General features: G+C 36.3%; 1 protein-coding gene across 2 annotated transcripts in view; it reads right to left on the bottom strand.

Moving 5' to 3' along the window:
• Positions 1–27,224, bottom strand: part of Slh (sec1 family domain containing Slh) — a 294,184-nt gene that overhangs the window by 116,467 nt on the left and 150,493 nt on the right. For both annotated transcript variants that reach the window (XM_090383401.1, XM_090383403.1), the window contains 3 exons: positions 18,286–18,416; positions 10,504–10,594; positions 3,503–3,579 (listed from right to left, as the gene is read on the bottom strand). In XM_090383401.1, the coding sequence (XP_090239527.1) occupies positions 3,503–3,579; positions 10,504–10,594; positions 18,286–18,416 (299 nt within the window). The remainder of the gene's footprint in view (positions 1–3,502; positions 3,580–10,503; positions 10,595–18,285; positions 18,417–27,224) is intronic.

Below are 27,224 nucleotides of genomic sequence, written 5' to 3'. Positions count from 1 at the left end.
TAAGTTACCCGTATTTTTTGGGCCCTTTCAAGAAACAATGTCTTTCTTTAGGTGTGGTCTCCATACTTGAACACAGTAATCTAAGTGGGGTCTAACAATAGCCTTATATAATTGGATTATGATGTCATTATCTCTACTAGCAATTGTTCAATAAATAAATGATACGACACCATGGGCCTTCCTTGCAACCTGTCTACACCGGTCAGAGAAGTTCATGTATGACTGTATTGTAACATCCAAGTCCCTTTTCTCCACTACCGGCTTTAGTTCAACTCCACCAAGTGTATAAGTTATTTTGGGGTTACTGTTCCCCAGGTGTAATATCTTACACTTTGCTGGATTAAAGCATAGCTGTCATTTTTCTGACCATCCCTGAAGTCTGTCTAGGTCACTCTGAAGAAGCTCTGCTTGGCAGTGATCATTAACTACTCTACTAATCTTTACATCATTTGAAAATTCAGACATCATGCCCTCTATCCCTTCATCGGTGTCATTTATGTGAATTAAAAACAACAGTGGTTCTAATACTGATCCTTGGGGAACCCCACTTCTTACGTCAACCCAATCTGAGGAATAACCATTTATTACATCCCTCTGCCTCCTGCCCTGAAGCCATTTGGCTATCCATATAAGGATTTTCCCTGTGATTCCAACCCGTTCCAGCTTATAAAGTAACCATCCACGCGGGACTGAGTTAAATGCTTTGCTGAAATCAAAATAAACAATGTCAAAATTATTCCCTAAGTCCAGCTCTTGAGTTACCCTGTTAAAAGAGCTAACCAGATTAGTTAAACATGATTTTCTCTTTACCAAACCATTCTGAGTATCCTTCAGAAGTTATCCTGAATTCCACCCCTGATCACAGTCTCCATGATTTTCCCTACTACTGAAGTTAGACTGATCGGCTGATAATTTCTCACTTCACTCTTAGAACCATCCTTATTGTATTGGAGATACACTGGCACTTTTACAATCCAACGGAATTACTTCCGAGTCCAGTGATGCTCTCATAATTAACCTCAATGCACTCACTTGATGCCTCCCTTAAGATTAAAGGGTATATGCCATCAACCCTAGGATCCTTACTAGCCTGTAGGCTCGAAAGATTTTTCATTAAATAAACATGTGAAATTTCAACATCATTAATTATACTTTTTCAACTTCACTCCCATAATTTCTCATTGACATAAAGGGTTTTACTTCTGTAAATATCGATGCAAAGTAACTGTTGAGTTTATCTGCAACCTTAGCTGGGGTATCTAATACTATTCCATGTCCATTAAATAAGGGTCTGATCTGGTTTGTCCTTCTCTTCTTCGCATTTATATATGTGAAGAATTCCTTATCCCCACTCTTTGCTCTCTATGCCAGCGATTTTTCATAATCTGCCTTTGTCAGCCTAACTTTTTACTGTGGCACTATTACTGTAGCTGTGTGTTTTCCACGCAGTCTTTTTCTGCTCAAGTAAGACATGCTGACATGTCCCAATACATCTCAGAATATATGAGATGTGATCAAAAAGTTTAGGACTGACTTTGTATCTTAAAATTGTGGTGTCATAATGAATTGCAATGTTGCATGTTCAATGACTCATCTAGAGTAAGTCTAAATTACTGCAGAATGAATAGGTGTTTTATGTGTTTTGTCACAGTTTAAAATGAACAACTTTACTGCAGTATATTTATGCATCAAATTTTGTTTTAAATTAGGAAAAGTGTAACAGAAACTACAAAGTGTTAAAAACAGCTGAGAAGATTCCATGTGTTGCTTGAAGACTTTTCAATGATTTTTGAAAAGTTTAAAGAGGGCTGCTTATCCATCAAAGTCTACCCTTTCTCTGATAGCCCCTTCAACTTCAAAAACCAATAATTCAATAATAATTCAATTGCTTGTGTTCATGATCTGATCAGGAGTGATCAACACTTAACTATCTGCAAAGTTTCTAGTAAAATTGACATCTCTTATGGGACATGTCAATCAATTTTAACACAATATTTGAGAATACAATATGCTTCAGCCATATTTGGACCTTACACTTTCACTGATAATCACAGAGAGCAGCGAGTTCTTGCATGTCACAATCTTCGTCAACATGCTGCTGCTGCTGACCCACACTATTTCTTTTATTATTACTAATGATGAATTATGAGTGTATGGCTATTTATTATTATTATTTTTTGTTAGTTGTTGGTGCATCAGGTTCTGTGGTCATAATGCACCTCCCAAAGTTATTGCATTTTCTACTCTGATCCAAGCCTGAGGCGGGAATTCAAACCCGCAACCTTTGGGTTGCCAGGCAGGCACTTTACCCACCCAGCTAGCCCGGTCGGCAGTGTATGGCTATGACCGGAAACAAAGGTCTTCTCTCATTGGAAGACTGTCTTCCTCGAGGCCCCCAAAAAAGCAAGGCAATCTCTGACAAATGTGAAGGTTACACTTATTGTATTTTATGATTCACAGGGCACTGTTCGTTATGAATTTGTCCTGCATAGTCAAACAATGAACCACTAATACTACCAATTAGTACCATGGCAACTGCACAATGCTGTTAGGAGAAAATGGAAAGTCACAGCTTTGAAATGAAATTATTCAGGATGTGACAGAGAAGCTATTAGTAATTTAAAAAGAAGCCTAAGAATGCTTTCAGGAGTTGAAGTGTTGGAATCAGTGTATATAGTGCCAAGGACCAAATATTAACTCACTGAACTTTTTTTTTTTTTTACACACATAGTATATTGTATATCAACGTGTATTATTATACACTGTAATACAGGCACAATACATGCTCAGCAGTATTTGAATATCAATACTTTTCAAGCCAGTGAATGGATGCTGATTCAGAAATGAATAGCATATGGACCTACTCCTCTGGCCATGATTATAGTCATGATCTTTCTAGGAATAATTTCGACAATTTATGACAATAAGTAGCTGATATTTTGCTGCACAGTCGAAGAGCAGTGATCCTGACTGTGTGCTGTTTTGGTACTTTGGCTCATCCCAAAGATGCTTCGCAGAATTCAGGTAAAGATTATGCTGCCCAAATCTAATCTACAATGTTATTTTCTTCAAACCACTGAGAAGCCTGACATTGTGACTTAAGAGCATTAGCATGTTAGTAAGAGCTATTCTGGAAGGTAGCAAGAAATTGTACAAATTAGTCTACTGGATCACATTAGCCTATCTGGAAATAGGCTATAATGTCAAAATGTAATGTTAATGTTCTGATAGCAAGTGGATGTTTGATAGAGGTGCTCTAGCATTAGAACACCAAATATTATCTAAATGTATAATTAAAACTGCACACTTAGCATTTTCACTTAGCTATAAAGCATTTTTAAATTTTACCCTGTTTTTTCTTTCATTTCATCATTATTCTTCCTCTCATAATAATATACATTTTAGTTATCTCGACACCAACCATGTGGTCTTAAGCATCTCAAATATCTGAATTCAATTATTATACATTCTTATAAGGGAATGAAAGTAAAATGCTTTTTACCTAACAGCTGATGTCAGTTTAGCAGTATTATCTGATACCATACTGATTGCTTCATCTGTGTTGTCACCTTCTAATCCCTGCAAAATATTATTATGTACATACATATATCTCTGAAAAAAAAAAAAAAATGTATAAAATAAAAATATTAAACCATTCATCTTTCAGAATTTTTCAGACAATAAGTACAGAAAAAATATTTCTCATATTTTTAATGTATAAAACAAATAACTGTTTGCAGAGCTGGATACAGGTATCTGTATATCCCAATTTATGTCTTGTGAGAAAAATTTTGAATTTTTTCTTAATTGTAGTTCACTCAGAGGATTACTGAGATGAACTAAAATGAACAAATATACAAGCCTAAATATTTGTATTTCATTAATAGCATACTCACTACTTAGAAAGGAATTGAATTACTGTGACGGAGTGATGAAATAAGGCAGAGAACATGAGATTATCTATTTGCTTGCCATGTTCTATTTTACCAGTACATTTGCATTTGGTTTTTCATTAACCTCAGTGTAGGAGCTTTGTTCATATGAAATTTGTAAACAGAAAATAAAAGGCGTCAATTTTTATTCACAAAAAGGAGACCTATAGTAGACATAAAAAAGTATCAAAATGCAAACAATGTGACAGTCAGATAACTGGTCTGAAAGTTAGGCTTAAGAGCAGTGAAAAGTTAAAACTTCTAGCAGGATGATATATGTGAAAAACAGAATAGATTGGATTGGATTGGGTAGTTTAGAAGAAACAAGATGGCAACAAGATTAGTGAATGGAACAAATATTGCTCTTACAAAGAAAGGCTTAAGTTTTGCAAATTACAGTGTCTAGAGACCAGGCACCTGCGAGGTGATCTGATTGAGGTGTATAAAGCCTTGAATGGTTTGAGCATGCTCAATGCTGATGGGATTCTTCCTCTTGCTTAGAATAATCACCTGAGAGGACATAAATTCGAATTGAGGAAAGACAGATGTAGGATAGATGTCCTAACTAAAGCTGCCTTTAGCCAGCGGGTACTTGGTTGGTGGAACAGACGTCCATCCTTGTTGTGGAAGTTGATAGCCTAAATAAATTTAAGGCTGAGCTGGACAGGTATTTGGAACGAACGGAGGGGTGAAATGAGTGTGTTTTTTTTTTTTTTTTTTTTTTGACTGATGCTGCATAAGCTTGCTTTCTTACATCATATGCCTCTACTAATGCTAAAGAAGTGCTAAGGCCATGACATGAGTTAGTAGTGTAAAATGATGAAAAGAAGCAAGCTTATATGCATTAGTTAAAAAATAACAAAACTAATCACCTCAAAATCAATTTTGGAAAGATGTGAATAAAGAATAAATTTAAGCAAAGATCAATCATTAGAGGAGGATGTACAGATTGATCTTTGCTTAAATTTATTCTTTATTCAAACTACTCACTTTCACAGCATCAGATAGAAGTTTTTTCTGACAATCAATTACTCTCTAGTTGAAAGAAAATTTTTGCACATCTATCCTACAATTATCCTTCTTCAATTTAAATTTATAAAAACAACAAAAACAAAAAATGTTCTTGTTTATACTCCAGCATGATCACCAGGTTGTGAAGTTTACAATAAATCAATCAGTACAAACGTTAATTGTATTTAGCAGTCACGGGCTTGATCTCCAGTCCACTCAAAGAGCATGTGCTACTGCACTTGCGCTCCTGATCATTCGGCCATGTCAGGCACTAGAAAGGAATTGCATAACTGTGACTGAGTAATGAAATAAAGCAGAGAACATTATGTCCCCTTATGTATGTTGTCCAAAACAGGAATAAGAATTTCACCAGCATTTATTTCACTCAATCCATTTATATCCTTAATCATTTCAATCAAGTCTCCTTGAAGGTGCCTAGTTTTCAGATGGTGCAAATTACAGAAGTGAAGTCTTTCTTGGTAAGAGTACCCTTTTGTGTCTCTGACTAATTTCATTGTCCTTCTCTGCACCCATTCCAACAGATCCATATAATTCCTGAAATGAGGCTTCCAGAATGCAAGCAGTATTCAAGATGTGGCCTAGTTATGAGGGGGCATAAATTTAAATTGAGGAAAGACAATTGTAGATTAGATGTGTGGAAATTCTCCTTTAGCCAGCGGGTGGTTGATAGTTGGAACAAACTTCCTTCTGTTGTAGTGGAGGGCAGCAACTTAAATAAGTTCAAGGCAGAACTAGACAAACATTTGGAGTAAATGGATGGGTGAAATGGGAAGAGCTTTTTTTCCCGGCTGATGCTATATAAGCTTGCTTTCTTGCATCATATACCCTACTAATACTAATTAGTGGAGTCCCCCAGGGTTTGGTGTTGGGCCCATTGTTGTTTTCTGTATTTATCAATGATAATGATGAAGGTATATCATGGTTAATGTCTAAGTTTGCAGACGATACAAAGGTTGGCAGGGTTGTCAATGACAGTAATGATAGTATGCTACTGCAACAGGATTTGAAAAGTTGAGCAGATGGGCTGAGAGGTGGCAACTGATGTTTAACCTTGACATATGTAAAGTACTGCATATGAGTAGGAGTAACCCCCAGAGTGACGTACCAACTGTGCGGTACTACACTTAAGGTGGTAGAAATGAAAAAGACCCGGGGTAATTGTGCAGTCAGATATGAAGTTTTCTGAGCAGTGCAGATAGGCTGCAAGAGTAGTTCATGGTGTCTTGTCAATGATATACAGGAATTTTGCTAGCAGGGATAAAGAAGTGATTGTCCCCTTGTATAAGGCAATGGTCAGGCCACACCTTAAATACTGTATACAGGTCAGGAGGCCTCATTTTAGGAAAGATGTAGAGCTGCTTGAACGAGTATAGAGAAGGGTAGCAAGATTTGTGAGCAGAACAAAGAGTTGCTGTTACCAAGAAAGGCTTAAGTTCTGCAAATTGCAGCTTCTGGAGGCCAGGCTCCTGCAAGGTGATCTAACTGAGGTGTATAAGACCTTGAATGGTTTGAGCAAGCTCAATGCTAATGGATTCTTCCTCTTGCTCAGATTACTCACCTGAGGGGACATAAATTCAAATTGAGGAAAGACAATTGTGAAATATATGTGCAGAAATTTACCTTTAGCCAGTGGGTTGTTGACAGCTGGAACAAATTTCCATCTATTGTAGTGGAGGTCAATAACTTAAATAAGTTCAAGGTAGAACTAGACAAACATTTGGAGTGAATGGATGGGTGAAATCGGAAGTTTTTTTTTTGGCTGATGCTATATAAGCTTGCTTTCTTGCATCTTATGCCTCTACTAATGCTAATCCAATCCTTTAAATTTATTCAAGCTACCCACTTTCACAACACCAATTCCAACAATCAATTACTCTCTGGCTGAAAGCAGATTTCATTACATCTATTCCTGCCATCAGTATTTAGTCTATTGAACCCATTTAAAGCTTTAGCCACTTCAATAAGATCTTCTCAATGATGCTTATTCCAGAGACTGCAATTTACTGAACTGAAGTTTCTTTGTAAAATATTTTTTGTGCCCTGAATAATCTTATTGCTTTTCTCTGCCTGTTCCTACAGATCTACATCTTTCCTACAGTATATTAAAGGCTTCCAAACCTATTATGTGAAATATTCAAGTTGTGGCTGTATATGATAGTATAATCACTTCTCTTTCCCTGCTGACAAAATTCAGCTATAATTCACAGTATCCCATGAGCTATCATAGCAGATTTTCTGTAACTTTATTGCCCATAGGTCTTTTTCATTTTCCACTACATTGAGTCTGGTACCAACCAAATGGTATGTTATTCTGGAATTATTGCAATCTTTGTATCACCAGCACCTAGACACATAACTTGATGTGGCTATATTAATAAATATTAAAAACAATAAGAGGCCCAATGCCAAACCCTGAGGAACATTACTTATAACATTTGTCCACGATTAGCAGTGGACATGTTTGCATACAATGGGAATTTGTTGACAGATGTGTTGCATGCAACTGTTTGATATTCATATTTGCTACAAAGTGCTTTCTTTATTTAAAAAACAGCAACCACAAGATGGTGAATATTTAGCCCACAGAGGATTTGGATCAACAGTTTCTTGGGGCACTTTGTGAAGATGCACATTCCAATGTTGCATTAACTCTTGCAGCCTTATTCCAGAAGGCTTATTTTTCACAGTAGGTGAAACAGATATGACTATATGGGATGAGGTGGTAAGCTCCATATTTTGGCAGCATAATTTAGTAGTAGAAATTTTCTTCTGAGATGGTGTACTGGTTCATTTACTTCCATATATAAAATTTGAACCAGGGATGTTCTGAATGCATTAAGGGCTATCTGTAAGGCATAATGATAGAATGGGTTCATCCACTCTAGGATACTCTTCCTAGTAGAATCATACTGGGGCACTATAGTCTGGTCGAGATCTGATAAGTGGATAGTATAAGTAAAGGTGAGTGTATTGATCAGTATCCCATGTTGTTGTTGAAATTAATCTATGGATAATTATCTTTTATTTGTGGTAAAGAGTTCAGACATTCCTTATGTGTCTCAGAAAGCTAGTTTATTACCAGGAGTTAGACCACAGAAACTGTCTGAAAGCATTACAGGTGAGTTCCCAGCTATAATTCTGATTCAGGATGTGTAGTTTCTGCTTTTCTACAGAAATGGATGCAATGGTTTCTCTGCTTGGAGAGGCACTAGCCATTCTGCAAGATCCATAATTGTATTTTATTGATTGTGCAATGAAGTTGTCATTCAAAGATATGGTTCTTTACAAAACTCCAAAACTAAAAAGCCAGAAGAGATTTGAATTAAGGCAGCTACACTTTAGGTAACTGTCACTAGCAGTCCTTTCATTGGTGAAATGTGTGTATAGAGAGGTGTATATAAATACCATGGGTCATGATACATGGAGGAGTGTCATCCCACAAACAGATGTTTGTGGGATGACTAAAAACATCTGTTTTGAAGCACCTAAAACTACCAAAGAGTTAAAATGACTGAGGTAGCCAATACTAAATGATGAAATTCACATTACCTTATACAGTGGTACCTTGGATTACGAGTAACTTGGTATGCGAGTGTTTTGCAAGACGAGCAAAAATTTTTAATAAATTTTAACTTGATAAACGAGCGAGGTCTTGCAATACGAGTACAGTCAGTCCTCGTATAACACGTGTTTACACTACACTAATTCGATCATACACGATTTATAAATAGGGGAACGATATCTTATATAACACGAACCGAATTCGCTTATGCACAATTAGCCCTTGTGTTTACAAGAAATGGCAGTCGAACGCAGAATCACCCCAACCGAACGCAACCAGATAGGAATGAAGAGAAGATTTTGAAAATGTATTTATGGTTTTTTATATCAGTGAAGTGGAAACACATTTCACCATAATAACGTAAAAACTAACACAATTCCAGCTATCGGTATAATCGCAAATGCAATTAGATCAAGTTTACTACCAGTTTATAACAGATTCCACTCGCAAGAAACTAGAAATTGTTTTTATTGTTTTATGGTAGTAACCCCTAGAAATGTGCTTTAGTAAAATGTGAGGTGTTAATAGAGTTGTCTCTGCCTTTACGGTGTTGTTTATTCAGTTGCTACACGCGCAGCTTTGTTTATGTGTATCAAGCGTGCCTCCTCGTTTTGTAGTTGTGCTTTATTCCCTAAAAATGAGTAAAATAATTAAAAGGTGTGAAAAGGAAGCATCCTGGCGAAGACACTGCAGATTCAGAGAGAAAAAAAAAAAAAGCAATATCGATAAACAGAGGCGGATGGGTCAAAAATTCTTACCCGGGAAAATTTATAGTGGCCTCATACTACGGTTTATGGCCAAAATCACACCGGCCTCCGGCCCACCGGGCTACACGCGTGCAGCTTTGTTTATGTGTATCAAGCGTGCCTCCTCGTTTTGTAATAGTGCGAGCGATGAATCTGATTTCCGTGAAATCCTCAAAAGGAGGCAAAAGCAAGTGTCATTGGAAAGATTCCTTGTTAAAGTCGCACAAAAAGAAAAAATCAACAGATAGCAGTGATTCCGTTAGAGACAGTGAAAGTCGTCCTACCCAATAATTAATAAATTCGATTGCTTTATGTATATTAAATTTAATTAAAAATATAAAAAAGGTATGTATTTTGTATTAATCATTTTTACAGTATATGAATATTTTTGAGTTTTGGAACAAATCATCTGGGTTTCCATTATTTCTTATGGGGAAATTCGCTTTGATATACGAGTGCTTTGGATTACGAGCACGTTTCCGGAACGAATTATGCTCGCAAACCAAGGTACCACTGTACTATATTATATATAATTTTAATGTTTTTATTCTTGTGTTGTTGTTTGTTTGTTATTTGGTTTTTAGGAGCATTAGCAACTAAGGCCATATTGCTCCGGGGATATGTGGTGGTCATTCCCTAACCTTTCCACATCCTCCGTATTTGGTGGTCACGGGCTCGAACCCCGGTCTAATCAAGAAGCACGTGCTACGCACTGCTGCTCTTGCCCCTCTGGCTACAGAGGCACCTATTCTTGTGTACATATCTTATTTGATTTTTACTTTTTTCAAGTTTCAGCATTAATATACCCAGCCCTAAGGCTGAAAGGAAATTAAAAACATTTATCTTCTAAATATTGGTTTTGATGTGATATTGGAGTAAACTCTTTACTCCAATATCCAAGGCAGTGGAAAAACTTCTGCTACTGTTTGGTAAAAGCCCAATTTTCAAACTTTTTTTTATTATATATACATTATGTCACTATTAAACCAACTGAAATTAATGTTTAGAAATTCCTTATTTGTATTGCCTTTATGTAGGGGGGGGGGTCAAGTTTCAAGCAAGTTGTATTTAGAAGTTTAGGACTGTTTGTAAATGGTGGAGTTCAGTATATGTCATCTCCCTTAAAAAATGCTATTTAAAGAATCTAGTTAATCTTTAATCAGTTATTTACATATTTTAAATTTTAAAAACTTTGAACTAAAAGTTTTTTACAATAATTTACAACATTTACCATAGCAGCTTTCAATCTTTTAACTTCTTCTTCAGAAGTTCGATATGATTCTAGTTCTTCCTGCACAGCTTCTGCAACTGTGGGAAAGGGGCTAATAAAAAATAAATAAAACATTACTGTAAAAATAATTTCCACAAAGTTCACACATACATGTAGCAGAGTGAGAGATGTCCTCAAGTTAAGAAGACAAATTATGTTTTAGAATACAATAATCTAAAATACTTTGTATAAAAATTAAGTTAATAAATTAAAAGGTTTGCTACAGCATATTTTTCATTGGCCCATCCATATCCTTAATTTCATAAGCATTGTTACAGAAAAAAATATGAGGGTAGTACAAACGAAAACATCAAAAGACAAACAAGTAATTCTTTATTCAAACTAATCACATTGAAAAATAATGCAGTAAGGAACCTCATTATTTTTCAACGGTCCCCTTCATCTTACGATACAGCTTTTATCACGAAACTAATGCTTTGATACTATCAAGGAATTTATTTGGATGCTTGCTGAGTCACTCATGTTATTTATGATTTGCTAGAAGTGCTTTTCTCCTTCAATCTCTCTGGTGACCTAAAAAGATGACAGTTGCTCAGATCCCAGTCAGGAAATAAGGAGGGCGTGATAGCACTACAAAATGCAATTTTGAATGGCATAGCAGTTGTGCAGGCAGTGTGACATGGGCATTATTATGATGTGAACAACCCTCCCTGTGATTAACCTTTGAAATTTGTTCCCTATAAAGGTTTCAAATGTCTTATAAGCATACTGCAGTATGAAGAAGCATTAAGAAGAGTTGTCTCCTTTTTTTATGCAACTCTCCAAAAAGAATCCCAATTTTGTTCAAAACACTGTTATAATCATCTTTTTTTGAAGATAGCATGGCTCAATTTCTTAAGCTTTGGGGAGGTGGAATGCCGATTCTTTACTGGCTCATTTACTTCCAGGCCAAAAGTAATGCACTCTTGATTCAACCCAATATATACATATATATATATATATATATATATATTCCCAATTGCAATACAGTCTACAAAATCATTCCCTTCAGTTTCATACTGAGCCAGCAATACAGAACTTACATCACTCATTGTTGTTTCATGTGCAGGAGTGGCCCAGCAAGCAACTAAAGGAATTTTACTTCAATAGTATCCAGGCATTACTTTCGCAATGGAATATGTATACTGCAAGAGGAGACCATGTTGAAAAATAATGATAAGTACAAGTACAAGTCTGAATAAAGAATTGTTTACTTTATTTCTGCTATTCTGAGCTAACCTCATGTACAGGTACTTATGTTTATACTTCTCTGAATTTCTGCCTTGCTGAGAATTTAAAAATGATTATGATCAAATTCACAATTCGAATTTATCAAATTAATTATCTAAATGTATGTGCACATCTGGTATATTATCTGATAGATACTGGTAAAGCTCCTAAAAAGTAAAACTGAATTAGACATGCCACATTATGTGCTAATCCAATGTCTTCAACTTCTCAACCTGTGATTTAGCACAAACATTCCAAAATTTTTATGAATACATTAAAATTATTAAAGGGAAGCAATGCATGCATTATGAGAGCTATTTGAAAATAACAATAATATCAAATTACAAACATTTATATGCATGTAACCCAATTTTTAGAGTAATATCCTAATTTTTTTTAAGTTAAAAAAATTAAAGTATATTCAGAAAACAACAACCCCTCCCAGATGCCATGCAATAAGATATCCTCCCCTTTTTCTTTGAAAGAGCTGTCTGGGAAGTAAATCCATGATGATTTGATCCTTTATATAGTCCCATTAAGAACTGAGTTGTCAAATTACAAAGGGGTTGCAGAGGTACCAAAAATGAAACCAGGTCCAGATGACCTGTGACAACCACAGAAAACATTTATGCTGTTCATGACCTGATTTTGAAAGGTCACTAGCATTTAGCAAAAACAATAAGCATATCCTGTAAATGAGTCCAACAAAATGCCTACAAAAAATTGAGAATGAAAAAAAATTTCAGAGAAATGGGTACCAAATATTTCAATGCAGACAAGAAGAGGCAAATTGTGCAAAGACAATTCTTGCAAAATTCGCAAAGGATTAAAACAAGGTCTTCAGCTGAATGATAATATTGGATGAAACTTGGCTTCATTATTATGATCCAGAGACTAAATCCATGGATTAGCAACACAGGATCTTCTCACCACAAGAAATTTCAAGGGGTACTATCAGCTACAAAAGTGATGGCATGTTTTTTTTTTTTTAAACAAAAAAGGGGTGATATTCATTGACCACCTCTGAGAGGGTAAATCCATTCTAAGGAATATTATTATTCCTTGCTACTGTGTTCCTCTTGTTTTCCGTGATATCGATTTGTGTAAAACAATTTGGCCTTTAATTGCTCATGAAATTACAAACAATTAAAGTTCAAACATCATGGAAAACAAGAGGGAACCTGTTCCTGCATGACAACACACACCCAGTCACAAGACTCTGATAATCATGGAGACAATCAATGATTTAGGTTATGAGTTGTTGCCTCCACCCTATTCTTCAGGTAATAGACCCTTCACAGATTATTACCTGTATATTGTAATAAAAAAAAAAATGAAAGTGTAAAATTTTGGAACAGATAATAATATTACTCATGTGGCTGAAGGTTGGTTAGAGAACTAAGACAGTGGGTTTTAACCTCAGGGTGCCTAGAAAAAGATGAGAAATTCTGCATCATATATATAGCCTTAGAGGTGACTATGCTGAATAACAGTTGGTTTGTTTCTGGACTGCTTTTCAAATATTCTTTTACACATTATCACATTACTTTCATAAAATGTAATGTTAAAATAATGCCAAATAAATCAATTAAGGGGGAAGGGGGCTTGCTTTGCCTTCTTCCACTGGGCTGAAAATATGAAAGAAAGAAAGAAAGAAAGAAAAACAAACATCCAGAAACCTAGTGTAGTGTTGTTAAGTTTAAAGGTAGGTAAAACTAAAACAGGGGATAATTTGTAACAAAGGGCTGAAGGGAAAACCAGATAAACAAGCCCTGTCATTAAATACAGGTAGTTCCTGACTTGATGAGTTAATTCGTTCATAGTGTGCTCTCGTAAAGTGGGAATATTTTCCTATAGATGTAATGTTAAAAACAGGGTTACGTTCTCAATAATATTTGTAAAATATTTGTAATAAGAGGAGTTTACCTCAATATAGTACGTAGAACACTTCCGTATGATATTCTCTAGAAATTAAAATGAAAAACTTACAGTAGAGTATATTGAGGTAAACTCCTCTTATTATTTTAAATATTAATATCAACGTAGAACGTATTGAGCATTACAGCTCTGATTCATACTATCTAGTTCTCAAGAATGAAATTTGACCATAGTAATGTTAAATAAAGGTCAACAAAACAATAGTTTATTCTTAAACAATGATTTATTTATCCAAAGAAATGAAAACATAGCCCTTAAAATCAAGCAAGTTATAATAATAAAGAAATTCTTTATGTCATACAAATGTTAAAGAATGTTTATTCTTCATCATCATCGACTAAATGCACACTTGTTGATGGTTCTTTACTTATTGTTGGTTCGGCACTTGTTAGTTTGTTAGAAGTACAAGGAGTCGTCTCCTTCTTCAGAAATGCTTCAAGAGTTGTTTGTTTCGAAAACAGTATTCTTTTTTCTTTATAAATTTCACGATAACATGCATAAGCATTTTTTAAATCTGTAGCAACTTTTCTAGTGCACTCGAAATTTGAATCTTGTGATTTGAAAATCTCAATTGCTTTTCCTGTGTTAAAAAGCTTTGTTAAGCCCATTTGAGAGTGAAGGAATGAACAGGAGTTTCAGGTGCTAAATCTTCTTCCTCAGCTTGTTCACATTTTGCCATTTCAAGGAAGTCTTCATTTGTGAGCTCTCCATTGTGTGCTTGAAGCAGATCAGTGGTGTCAGTTGTAGAAACCTCAAGCTGCAATTGTTTAGCAATCTTAAAGACTGCTTCTGTTTCATTTTGTACAATCTCTGCTGGTTCTTCAAATCCTTCAAAATTATCAATGAAGTGATGACAGTTTCTCTCAAACACCCTTCATGTTCTTTTCTGTAATTTTGTCCCAGGCTTGTTTTATTATTTTGATTGCATCTAAAATATGGAATTCTTTAAGAGTTGGACCTCTGCCTGAGCAAATAATGTCACAGTAGTAATGTACTGTATGGCTAAACGCATGGTTTGAAATGCCGTATTTATGAATGTTTTGTTTTGTTATTTGCAATTAATGTTCACATTTTCAATTCTGTTGATCCTTGACATTTGAAAAAAAGAACTTGTAAACCCAAGAACATGTAAAGTGGGAACTATTATTATTATTATTAGCCATATGGTGCAAGGAAGCCTGAGGCTTATGCTGCACCAGCCAAAAAAAAAAATTCGAAAAAAAAAAAAAAAAAAAAAAAAATTAAGAGTACCCTGAGAGAGAGAGAGAGAGAGAGAGAGAGAGAGAGAGAGAGAGAGAGAAGTAGGAAGGAATCGCCAAAAACCAAAAAAGAGAAGAATGATGATATCCAGATAAGGACCCTGGGTGTGCCAAGCCCAATACTCACCAGATGTGAGACCCCTGGGATTAAAACTTTCACATATGACCAACCTACAAGAGGTACAAAAACCAAAGAGACTGCTACACTCTTCAAGACAATATCTTTTGTTCATCCCTCATTTATTGGTCCAAGGTTTGGGAGCTCTAATTAGTTTGGACATGGTCAGGTGTGAACAAGTCCTAGGGCATAAATTATCAGGACTGATTTCCAGTCTCAGAGCTGTGTTGGCATCTAATGAGAGGGCATGTTATTTCAGTTGGCTAGTACAGTAAACCCCCGCTATTCGCGGTCACTGATTTAATATAAAATGAAACCTAAAAAAATGTGAATTTTAAAGCGCTGTGAACATTTTCTGCCATAAAAAAAACACGGGCATGGCTAAAATTATCTTTCCCGGTCAAAACAGTGCTCAGTGGGTGGGGGGGGTGACAAAATCGCTAGCGTGGATGTTTCTCGCTAATCCTTGTTCAGTATGTGTTATGCGCTTGTCATGGAAGGTTTCGTCGTTTGCTTTTAATTTATATGCTTATAAATTGAATAAATTTATCAATTTTAAATTGATATGCTTACAAAAGTGATAAATCTACCATTTTACAGTGTAAAACAGACTTTTTCGAGTGTGTTAACGGAAGAAAGTGACTTTATTGTGGACTTCTTTCTAACCCGTACAAAAATATGGCTATGAATAACAAGAGAAATGTGAAAAGATCAAAGAAGGTGATGACATTAGCGAATAAAATTGAGTTATTAGACAAAATTTCTAATGGTGAAAGTGTCTCCTCAGTGGCAAAACATTATAAAATCAATGAGTCAACGGTACGGTCAATCAAAAAATCGGAAGAAAAAAATCTGCCGTAGTGTCCGTGAAAACGCGCTAATTGCTTCAAAAATTTGCTCTGTAACTCGTGATGTTAAATTAGAAAAAAATGGAAAAGCTTTAAATCTGTGGATAGAAGACCAAACTCAAAATAAAATTCCGTTAAATTCACTCATCATTCGTGAAAAGGCAAAACTCCTTTATCAACACTTTAGCGAAACTGGTGATAGCACTAGCGGGATACGTTTTTTAGCTAGCAAAGGCCCTGGTTTGAAAGATTTATTTGAAATTTCTAATAAATATTACATTTAATATTAAATTGTTTCTTATTTTCATTTCGATGCCATATGCTTGCATTTCACTAGGTACTGTCTATGTACATAGTCATTATGAAGGTACATATAATATATACATAGACAAAGTTTTAGACCAGTTTTTCTTATTTATTTCATACTTTGGAATGGAACCCCTTTATTACTATGGGAGCCATAACTCAGTATTCGTGTTTTCGGTATTCGTGGCATTTCTCAGGAACGTAACCCCCCGCGAATAGCGGGGGTTTACTGTACTTCCGAGTCCAGGTTAGCTATAAAGATCTTGGCAAGAAGGGGGAACGGCAGGCACTACGTGCTTAATTCCTTCTTATGGAGATATGGGTAATTCCCTGTGACAGTAGAAGTTTTGAGCCCAGCTATGAGATCTCAGATCCAAAACATCTTGTTTTGAAAGTGGCATAGCATGGCCCATGTATATTTTGTTAAGTTTTATGCCCAATCTGGCTTTGACCTTCACAGTGTGGCACTGCCATCTACTAGAAATAAACATGAAACGAAAGAGTGATTGTTGCTCGAGCACCGCAGTCAAGCTCAATGGAAATTGCCACCATTTCAGAATGCAGTGCGAGCTGAATTGCACATCTCTCCTATGTCTGTGTTATGGAAGATAATGTAAAAAGGAGTAAACATCAAGTTTTGTATTCAACTGGGCAAAAGTACCATGGAAATGTTTCAAATGATGAAGCAAGTGTATGCAGAGAATTGTCTGTCTTGTGCACTTGTGTTGGAGTGGCATAACTGCTTCGTCCATGGAAGAGAATCACTGGAAAATGACAAACATCTAGGCCCAGCAAAAATGGTTTGAATGCCAGAGCTGATTGAAAAGGTGCAGGTTATCATTATCAATGACTAATGTGCAACACTCCTAATGATTTCAGTAGACTTGTGTATTAATAAGGAAACCATTCGACAAATAATAAACCAGGATTTGAAGAAAACAAAGGTCTCTGCATGCTTTGTTCCACATTTGATAACAGACAGTTAATGACAGGCACAAGTTGAACACTGCATAGAACTCATTGAAGCTGCTGAAAGCAAACCCAACTTCCTGAATTTGATTGTTACGGGTGATGAGAACCATGAGAAAATCAAAACCATGCCCATCACTTTCTACAATAGCAAGGGAATTGCATACAAAGAATTTGTACCTAATGGCCAGTGTTACTGCTGCCTACTAAGTGGATGTTTTGAAATGTTTGTTGCAGAGAGTCCGTCGAGTGCAGCCTCAATATGGAGATGGCAGTTGGTTCCTCGTGCACAATGCACCAAGCCACATGGCTCTAATTGTTCAGGAGTTTTAAAAGTTTTTGGCTAGCAAAAAAGTCAGCATACTGCCAGGGCCATACTGATATATAGGTGCATGAAGCACTAGCTTTGGGCCTCGCAACAGAGGGGGCCTCTGTAATCTGAAATTTTTAAAGTGATTTCTTTTTTCAGTGCCCTGATTTAAACTAGGGCTCACTTGTACCTTACAATGTAAACAGAGACAGGTGAAATTTACTGGAAGTATGGATGACTCATTTCTCATCACACATATTTCGTGAAAATTACAACCTACAAAAATTCAAGTCTAATATCAACAAGTATCTTCTTTCATCATCTCAACCTTCAATCCATGTACAATACTAAGTACTATAGTTCTAATACCTCTCATGCTCAGAAATTTCATTAAAAAAAATAATAAATAAATAACAAATATACAAACTCTGAAATCTAGCAACTTTGGGATCAGGCTATTGCCAGATTTCAGAATGAAACTTTAAAAGTTTGTACATCATATCTATCACAGTGCAATATAACAGTGTACTGCATATAGAAAATAATGCATAATGTATGCATTAAATATATATTTCATCAACCATTCTGCGTAACAAAGATGCAACAAATTCTGGTCTTCTCTTGTATCATTATATGTATGAGAAAAATTCCTTCTGATGCACAAACTAATTCTCAGGAATTTAAGATATTTGTAGATTAGGGGATTGCTAATAATCCTTGAAAGTTCATTTAATAGACTAAGTTAACTACAAAATAAATTTCTACCTTCCTTTATGCTGTTGCCAGAATTTATCAGAAGAACTAAGATCAAACATTTTTGTTCGTTTCCTAGGTTTAGCTCCAACATGACCAGGTTTGTCTGTTTCTTCAATAACTACTCTATTCAACTGCAAATCCTAAAAAAATTTAAGGTTAACATGACTAATTCATATATTACAGTAAATAAATGACAACTTTTAATGATCAACCGCTGATAATTTTACTCCAACTAATGTATAAAATAATACAGAAAATACTAATAGCAACATCCATTTATATATTATTAATAACAGGGTTAAAAAATGCCATGTAAGGTTAATGGGAGTTACCTGAAATCATAACATGTGAAAACAGAGTATCAAAGTAGGAGCTTCAGCTATTTTGTTAGTGAATGCAAGAATTTTCCATTTAAGAAAAGAGATTAATTAACCTACCTACACTGAAGAATTACATCAAAGCTGGACAAAACTATCTTTTTAGCTAACTGACTGCAATATATCAAAAAATGAATGTAGAACAGTATACACTGCATTATTATATGTGATTAATACATTTGTTAATGGTATCATATTCCAGAATCTGTTTGTTTCTTGGTCACATGCACAACTAATCTTGATGATCAAGATCCAGGGAAATAAAAGAAAGGGGAAAGAAGTCACAAAAGAGTGAATGGCCTCTTGCACCAGCAGATTCCAGAAAGTTATGCTTTTAAAAATAAAGGCAGTGCTCATGGTATAACAGTGTAGTAGTTAACTCCTAATGGAAATAACCTACAAAGTAAACACCTCTTTAAAAAGCCACGATTATTGCTTTCAAAACAAAAATGATAAAACTAACAATTTGATTACTACTATTCTACTACATTCATCAACTGGTATTTTTTAAGTTTTAAAATTAAATTGGTTCAGCTAATTGCTTCTTCACAAAAAAAGGTGCTTGCCAAATCTGAATTCATCACATTATCCAAATGCGCTTTTGGATTTTTGTGAAACCAATTACAATCATTAATCAAGGGGCTAGTGTATATTAAGACACCCTTATTCCACATCGTTTGGAAAAAAACAATACAGTTTTTACTGATAATATCATTTACAAGCACAATACTGACACTATAGGCTTATTTGGTGATGTTTCAGGATTCCTATCATAGTCCAAATTCTCTATGAAATCTGTGCAGGACCAAATAAGAAGGAATCAAATCAGAATATGTCTGCTTTACTGGAATTTGATTTTGATTATGGAGAGACTTTCTGCTCTCGCTAAAGACCCAAGTGCCAGGTAATTGGTTGGTCTTTATTATAAGACTTGGGCTTAGAGATATACTATTAAACATGGGTCTATAATATAAGTTGCTTTTTTTTTTTTTTTTCTTTTAATTAGTATTAGCAGTGGTAATTGTTGTTGTTGTTTATTTGGTTTTTAGGAGCATTAGCAACTAAGGCCATATTGCTCCAGGATATGCGGTGGTCATACCCTGACCTTTCCTCATCCTCCATATTTGGTGGTGACGGGCGCAAACCCTGGTCTAATCAAGAAGCGTGTGCTACGCACTGCTGCACCTTCCCACCTGGCTACGGAGGCGCCAGCAGCAGCAGCAGTGGTAATATTGCTACTGCTAATATTAAAAAGATGCAAGGGAACAAGCATACATAGCATCCTCAAAAAAACAAACAAACACAACCATCAACATATCTATACATTTGTCTATCTCTAATAACATGGGTCAACAAGTATTTATAATATATAAATTGTTTTGGGTAAGATCTGGTGAATTACTGAAATGCATTTATTGTCATTCCTCAAAAGTGTAAAAATTACCCTAACAAACTATGCTATTATGCAACTCCTTCCTAACTAAATCATAATAGTGCACAAACAATGGATATTCAGAAAATTTACTACTTATACTTTCACTGTCCTCAGTGACCAGAATGAGAAATTGGCATCACATACTACTTGTACTCTTGTTTGAGTGGATTATGTGCATGATTTAACCCAAGCACGATACTAAGTACTATAGGTTCTAATACCTCTCGTGTTTCGGGTTTTCATAATAATAAAAAAAAAAAGTTGATGCATTTGCCATACCCATGATATGGAGAGAGCCAAAAGACCATGATGGTGATCATTAGTTTGTAATATGATCATAAATAGATTCTCAATGAAGAATAAGCATACGACTTTATGTGAACTAACATTCAGCAATGAGACTAATTGCTTACAATGACAAGTATGCCTATTCCAGTGCCTCTACAGCATGGCCTAGATTCTTTAGAAGATGAAATGGAATGCAATGAAGGCGTAATGGTGGAAACCAGAGAACTTCCAACTAATCCTGAGTAGACATGCCAATGAAGAGATACTGGAGATGGAGTGGACCTGTTTACAAATGATGAGTTGAATGACATCAGAGATTAGCTTTCTAAAAAGAAAACCTCAACAACTCACCTTGACTCTAAAGCAGAAAAATTTCGTTAAGAAGGATGTCAAAGTGTCTCACTATTGAAAAAGAAATCAAGTTTTGGTGACATTCTTTAGAGTAAATGGTCTCTGCTACTGCCATGATACCAATGGAGTTTCTAAGGAATTTCAAAGTGTCAGCAATTCTGCCCAGACATGATAGGAGGGAGTACATGATGAGAGCTTTGTCAATCAATTTGGCCCTGGAGGGAATGTGCAAGGCTCAAAGGGTAAAATTTTTTTTCAGCGTGGTCTGTGCTTGTTAACAGGAGAGACTGCTTCTACAGGGATGGGATACACTTAAACAGAAAGTGTGCAAAAATATTTGCTGATGCTATCGAGGCAGTGTTAGGTGGGTCGAAAAACTGCTAGCTTGGGGGGATTCACAGACTAAAAGTAGCTGCTGGCAGAGGTGAAGGTGATTCTTGCACTACTTCTATTAGAATAAGCAGCAGCCTGGAGCGAGGGGTGCTGGGGGTTTCAGGGACTGATGGCATTCATTGTGAAACGGGTGGGTATATGGGATGTGTTAGGGTAACTAAGAATAAGAATATGTGCATGTATACCAATGCTAGAAGCATAGTAAATAAATTTGATGAATCTGAAGTGTTGGTCAAGACATCAAAGGCAGATACTGTTGGGATATCAGAGACATGGTGTCACAGAGATATTAGGAAAGCAGAATTGGAATTTGGGGAGTACAATGCGTACAGAAAGGATAGACAGGGAGGAGGTGTTATGCTGTTAATTAAGAAAAACATAAAATCTAAGGAAGTGCATCCAGTTGACATAGAAGGACAGTGCAATGTTGAGTCAGTTTGGTGTGACATAAGCACTGTGAAAGCAAAAAAAGAGTAGGAGTGTGTTATAGGCTTAATGACTCAAATGAGTACAATGAACAATTGTACAGAGAAATAGAGTTGGCTAGTAAATCAGAATTTCTTATAATGGGGGGATTTTAACTTCCCAGATATTGACTGGAACTTGTAAGACTTTTGTGAATTTTTTGGATGATTGTTTTCTGCAGCAGCATGTTCAAGAGGCAACCAGAGAGGGTAATACTCTTGATCTGGTTATCAGCAGTGATCATTATTGTATTAAGAATTTGCAGATAAAAGAACCACTAGGTGGCAGTGATCACAGTGTACTGATGTGGGATTTACTTAAAGATATAATTACCATCAGGGGTAAAGGAAAGGGTTTTTGCTTCCATAAAGGTCTCAGACAGTTTTATATTCTGTATAGTGGGATCAACTGATGATGTTACCAACAGCAAATTCTAAGTGGGAAGCATTCAAGGAATTAATCGTGGAAACTACTAAAAGTTTCATACCTATTAAGAAATATTGTTCAAGGTTTAGGCCTAAATGGTTATCAAATGAACTAATGAGACTCGTGACAGAGAAGAAAAATGCATGGGATGCATATAAATTATCAGGCGACAGAGGCCTATGGCAGATATCAGCTAGTCTGTAATCAAGTCACAAAGGAAGTTAGGCAGGCGAAAGCAGATTATGAGAAATCTTTGGCAAAGGATGCTAAGAAAAACAGCAAGGATTTCTTTACTTATATAAATTCTAAAAGGAAGGAGATGAATCTTATTGGTCCACTTGATATCGATGGTTTGACTGTTGATGATCCAGCTCAGATAGCAAACAAACTGAATGAATATTTTGCATCTACATTCACACATGAGGAGTTATTAAGGTTTGAAAATGGCAAAAGGTTATCAAATTGTAGCAGGGTGCTTAATGATTTTATAATAACTGAAAGCAAACTGGAGGAGAAATTGTTGAAGTTAAACATAAGAAAGGCTCCTGGGGTGGATGGGATCTATCCAGTTATATTAAAGGAGGCAGCAAAGGAAGTAAGCAAACCCTTAGCCATAATTATGAGAGCATCCTTGGACTCAGGGGAGGTCCCCACAGACCGGAGAAGTGGAAATGTATCCCCAATTCACAAAGGGGGGGATTGAAGGGCGGCATGAGTTAGTTTAACTTCTGTTCCGAGTAAAATAATGTATAAACTGGTTAAAGATGCATTGCAGGATCATCTAGACAAGACTGCAGCAATAATTCAGACACAGTATGGGTTTGTTAAGGGAAAGTCGTGTCTGACAAATTTGATAGGATGTTATGATGTGGTTACAAAGGAACTGGATGCAAAAAATAATTTTGATATCATATACTTGGATTTCAGGAAAGCTTTAGACACTGTTGCGCATTGGAAGACTACTGTACAAATTGGAGCAGAATGGTATTAAGGGTAAGTTGCTACAATGGATAAAAGGATGGTTGAGTGGGAGAAGACAGAGGGTGGTAATCAATGGGTGCTGCTCTTCGTGGACTAATGTTATTAATGGAGTTCCCCAGGGTTCGCCGTTCGGCCCATTGTTGTTTTGTTTATTTATCAATGATATTGATAAAGGTATATCAGGCTTAGTGTCGAAGTTTGCAGATGATACAAAGGTTGGCACAGTTGTTAATGACAGTAATGGCAGTGTTCTACTGCAACAGGATCTAGAAAATTTGGGCAGATGGGCTGAGAAGTGGCAACTGAAGTTTAACCTTGACAAATGCAAAGTACTGCATATGTGTAGAAGTAACCCCAGAGAAACGTACCAACTGTGTGGTACTACACTTAAGGTGGTAGAAAATGAAAAAGACCTGGGAGTAATTGAGCAGTCAGATATGAAGTTTTCTGAGCAATGCAGACAGCCTGCCAGGGCAGGTCATGGGGTTTTGTCAATGATATATAGGAATTTTGCTAGCAGAGAAAAGGAGATGATTGTCCCTCTGCATAAGGCAATGGTCAGGCCACACCTTGAGTACTGCATACAGGTCTGGAGGCCTCATTTTAGGAAGTATGCAGATTTGCTTGAGCGTGTACAGAGAAGGGCAACAAGATTGGTGAGGGGAATGAAGGGATCTTCTTACCAAGTGAAGCTTAAGTTCTGCAAATTGCAATGGCTGAAGACTAAGTACCTGCGCGGTGATCTCTGACTGAGGTGTATAAGGCCTTGAATGGGTTGAGCACGCTGAATTCTCTTCGAGCCATGTTCTAGTCACTACGGCTCTGTGGGGAGGAGCACTCTCCCACTGGAAGAGTCCATTGCCTTGTGGATGCACAATGACCATGAAAGATGCTGATGGTCTGCAAGGATGGACATGTAACCTGGACCATTCAGAGCTGCATCTAGATGTACCAGAGGTTCTAATGTTTGCCAGTTGAACATGCCCCAGACCATTACCGACTGTCACCTGCCTGAACAGTTCCTTGCTGACATGATGGGTGCATAGCTTCGTGCAGTTTTCACCAGATACGTACCCTCCTATTCGCTTGAAATAACTGGAAATGGGACTCATCGGACCTGTTTCTAATCATCCAAGGTCCAGTACCAATGTTCTCCCAGTTGAGGCATAGAGTCCTGTTTCATGGTGTTAGCAATGGGATTCTGGTTTGTCGGCAGCTCCCATAACCTATTGCAGTTAATGATTGCCTCATGGCCTTGGTGGAAACGTTTCTTGCACCTCTCTCTCGTTGAAGTCAGAGGTGATTTGTGCCACTGTCACTCTCCGGTTGGCTGAAACAATGCGAGGCAGACTTTGACAGCCACATTCATCAACCACCTTTTTTCAGCCCACAGTGCTGTCCACAATGAGATGTTATTCCAGAAATGGCATATTCCTGATACACCCCGATACTGTTGATTGGGGATATTTTCAATTTCTGTACTGCCTCCAAGACAGAGTGACCACTGGGTCAGGCATCCATTATCATCCCTCTTTCAAAGTCAGTTAACTCACAATGTTTATCCATACTGATATCGAATTATCGTTTACATGAATGCAGCGTACCTATATATCTGCCAAACAGTGGGTTCATCCACTAGTGAGAGGGGTAATAGCGTAACATTGCCCAGGAACCAGGTATCCGATGAATTTTGTCCTTTCGGTGTATTCAAAGCCATTCAGGGTGGTACTTACTCATGGCAGCTTTGTGGTGACCTCAAAGCCATTGGTATGTTAATGAGCATGCAAGGAGACTCACAAAATATTGTTTTCTATGCCTAGTACAGCAGTTGTACCACAGACCATTACATCAAACATGACTTGAATTAAAGAAGTACATGAGCCAGGAACAAGCAGTGTGCAGTAAGTTCTATTAGTGAATCCAATGAAGATTTTTCTTCTGCTTCATCATATTAAACTTAGGCTAAAGAAGAGTTTTGTGAAAGTGTTGGGTAAGAAGTCAAGAGGATTTCATCACTTAAGTGAGAAAATGGAATGTCCTATGTCAATGAAACTTCATTTCTTGCATTCTCATTTTAGACTTCTTTCCCAAAAACTTTGCCATGGTGAGTGACACGCAGGGGGACTGATTCTATCAAGAGATTAAGTCAATGGAAAATTGCTATTAAGGTTTTTGGAATGAATGCATGTTGGCAGTCCACTACTAGATGTTGTGCCACAACATTCTAGACAAAGTGTACCAAAGAAAATCATCCACACAACTTCTTTTTTTTTTTAAATCGTACATATCTTTAAAAAAAAAAAAAAAAAAGTAAACTGCAGCCATTATCAGGTCACCTTGCAGATGCCTAGTTCCAGATGCTGCAATATATAGAACAAGTATTTCTCAGTAAGAATACCCCTCATTAATCTTGTTGATCTACTTTGCACTTGTTCAACAGATCCACATCCTTCCTAAAACAAGGTTTCCAGATTTGTATACAGTACTCAAGATGTAGCCTAACTATTGTTTTATAAAAAGGATTATCATTTCCGTGAACCAGGCAAAATTCTTAATGCTTGAGAGAATCACATGAACTCTCCTAGCAGCCTATCTACACTGCTCACAGAACTTTGTGTTAAACTGCACAATTCTTCCTAGGTTTTTTGTTCTCCACTAATTGTTAGTATATTACCACACAATAGGTATGTTATTCTGGGATTATTGTTACCCATGTGCAGTATCTTGAATTTATCAATGTTTAACCTCAACTGCCACTTCTCAGCCTATCTGTCAAATTTTTACAGACCTTGCTGCAGTGATGCTTCCTGATTTCTGCCAGTAACAAGTCTGTTAACCTTTGTATCATCGACAAGACTAAAGACAATAGTGTCTTTAGTCTTGTATACACTGCTTTTTTTTTTTTTTTTTTTTTGATTTTTTTTTCTGTTTACATTGTTGTTCACTTTGTGTAAACTGAGGGAATCTGTAAGGCACAATATCATTTATGTTATTCCAATTGTGTCTAGCTTAGTACAGTTCATTGTGTAGTGAAACTGTTTTTCATCACAATGGCATGTTTCCACTATCCAAAAGCTTCTCAAAAGTTCACCACTCACCTATATGGATATTATCATGGAAAATAAGGAAAATATTCTAGTGAATGCTGTGGCCAGTAAATCAACTAACCGTATTTCCATTCCAGGAAAGTGTTACAATAATATCTTTTGTTACTGAAAAAGAACAGAACATTATTTATTCTAATATGCAGTGTATGCATCATGGCAGGAAAAATTTATCCTTCAATAGTTGTTTAAAAAAAAAAAAAAAAAAAAAAGAAGATTTACACATTTTACAATTCTGCGGGGGAGTGGGGGGGGGCAACTAACATAGACGGATGATTTGTGTGCTACACACACCAGAATCAAAATTCATACAGTTTACCTGAATTTGATTTCAATCATAGACAGACTTTCTGCACTCACTGAAGACAATAACAAGTACTCGGCATTAATAGTTAGTACTGTGTTCAACGTGAGATGATAAGAAGCTAGTAAGCTTCAAAACTGCTTTGCTGGCAGTATTTCAGATTTTTAAATGCAGGAGATTTGTCTATTCTGATGATTCTACACAATTTAAAAAGATATTAGCAAGTTAAATAATAGTATTTGTCTCTAAGTTGAACATAATCCAATCCTTAGAGCCAACTACTCAGTCTTCACTGAAAGCAGAAAGTCTTTCCACAATTGAGTGAGGCCATATAAGTCTGATAACAGGTTTTGGAAATAATTCTGAAGCATCATGATATAATGCTTGATTTGATTTTGGGTTTATTGGCGCAAAAACAACTAAGGCTATACTGCGCCTGATATAATGCTCTAGAGTTTATATTATGTTTGGAGATGATATAAGTATCATATAAGAATGTTTTTTCCGATATAGTATATGAGTTTTATATATATTCATATAATTTATAACATAATATATTATATTCTAACCAGTCGACAGGGAGACTAGGAAAAAGTTTGCTAAGTCATTCGTTTGGAGTGTGCTGCTGTATGGAAGCGAAACCTGGACATTATGCAAGCAAGATATCAAGAGACTGGAGGCATTGGAGATGTGGATCTGGAGGAGGACGTTGAGGATTAGCTGGACCGAGCATCAATCCAATGAATCTGTCTTGAACGAGATGCAAGAAAAGTGGCAGCTACTCACGGCGGTGGCAAAAAGACAATCTAAATTTTTAGGACACA

Source organism: Mastigoproctus giganteus, chromosome 10, assembly GCF_048544385.1.
Source record: "Mastigoproctus giganteus isolate SK-2022 chromosome 10, ASM4854438v1, whole genome shotgun sequence".
NCBI classification, from domain to species: Eukaryota; Metazoa; Arthropoda; class Arachnida; order Uropygi; family Thelyphonidae; genus Mastigoproctus; species Mastigoproctus giganteus.
This window is presented reverse-complemented; position numbering and strand designations above follow the sequence as displayed.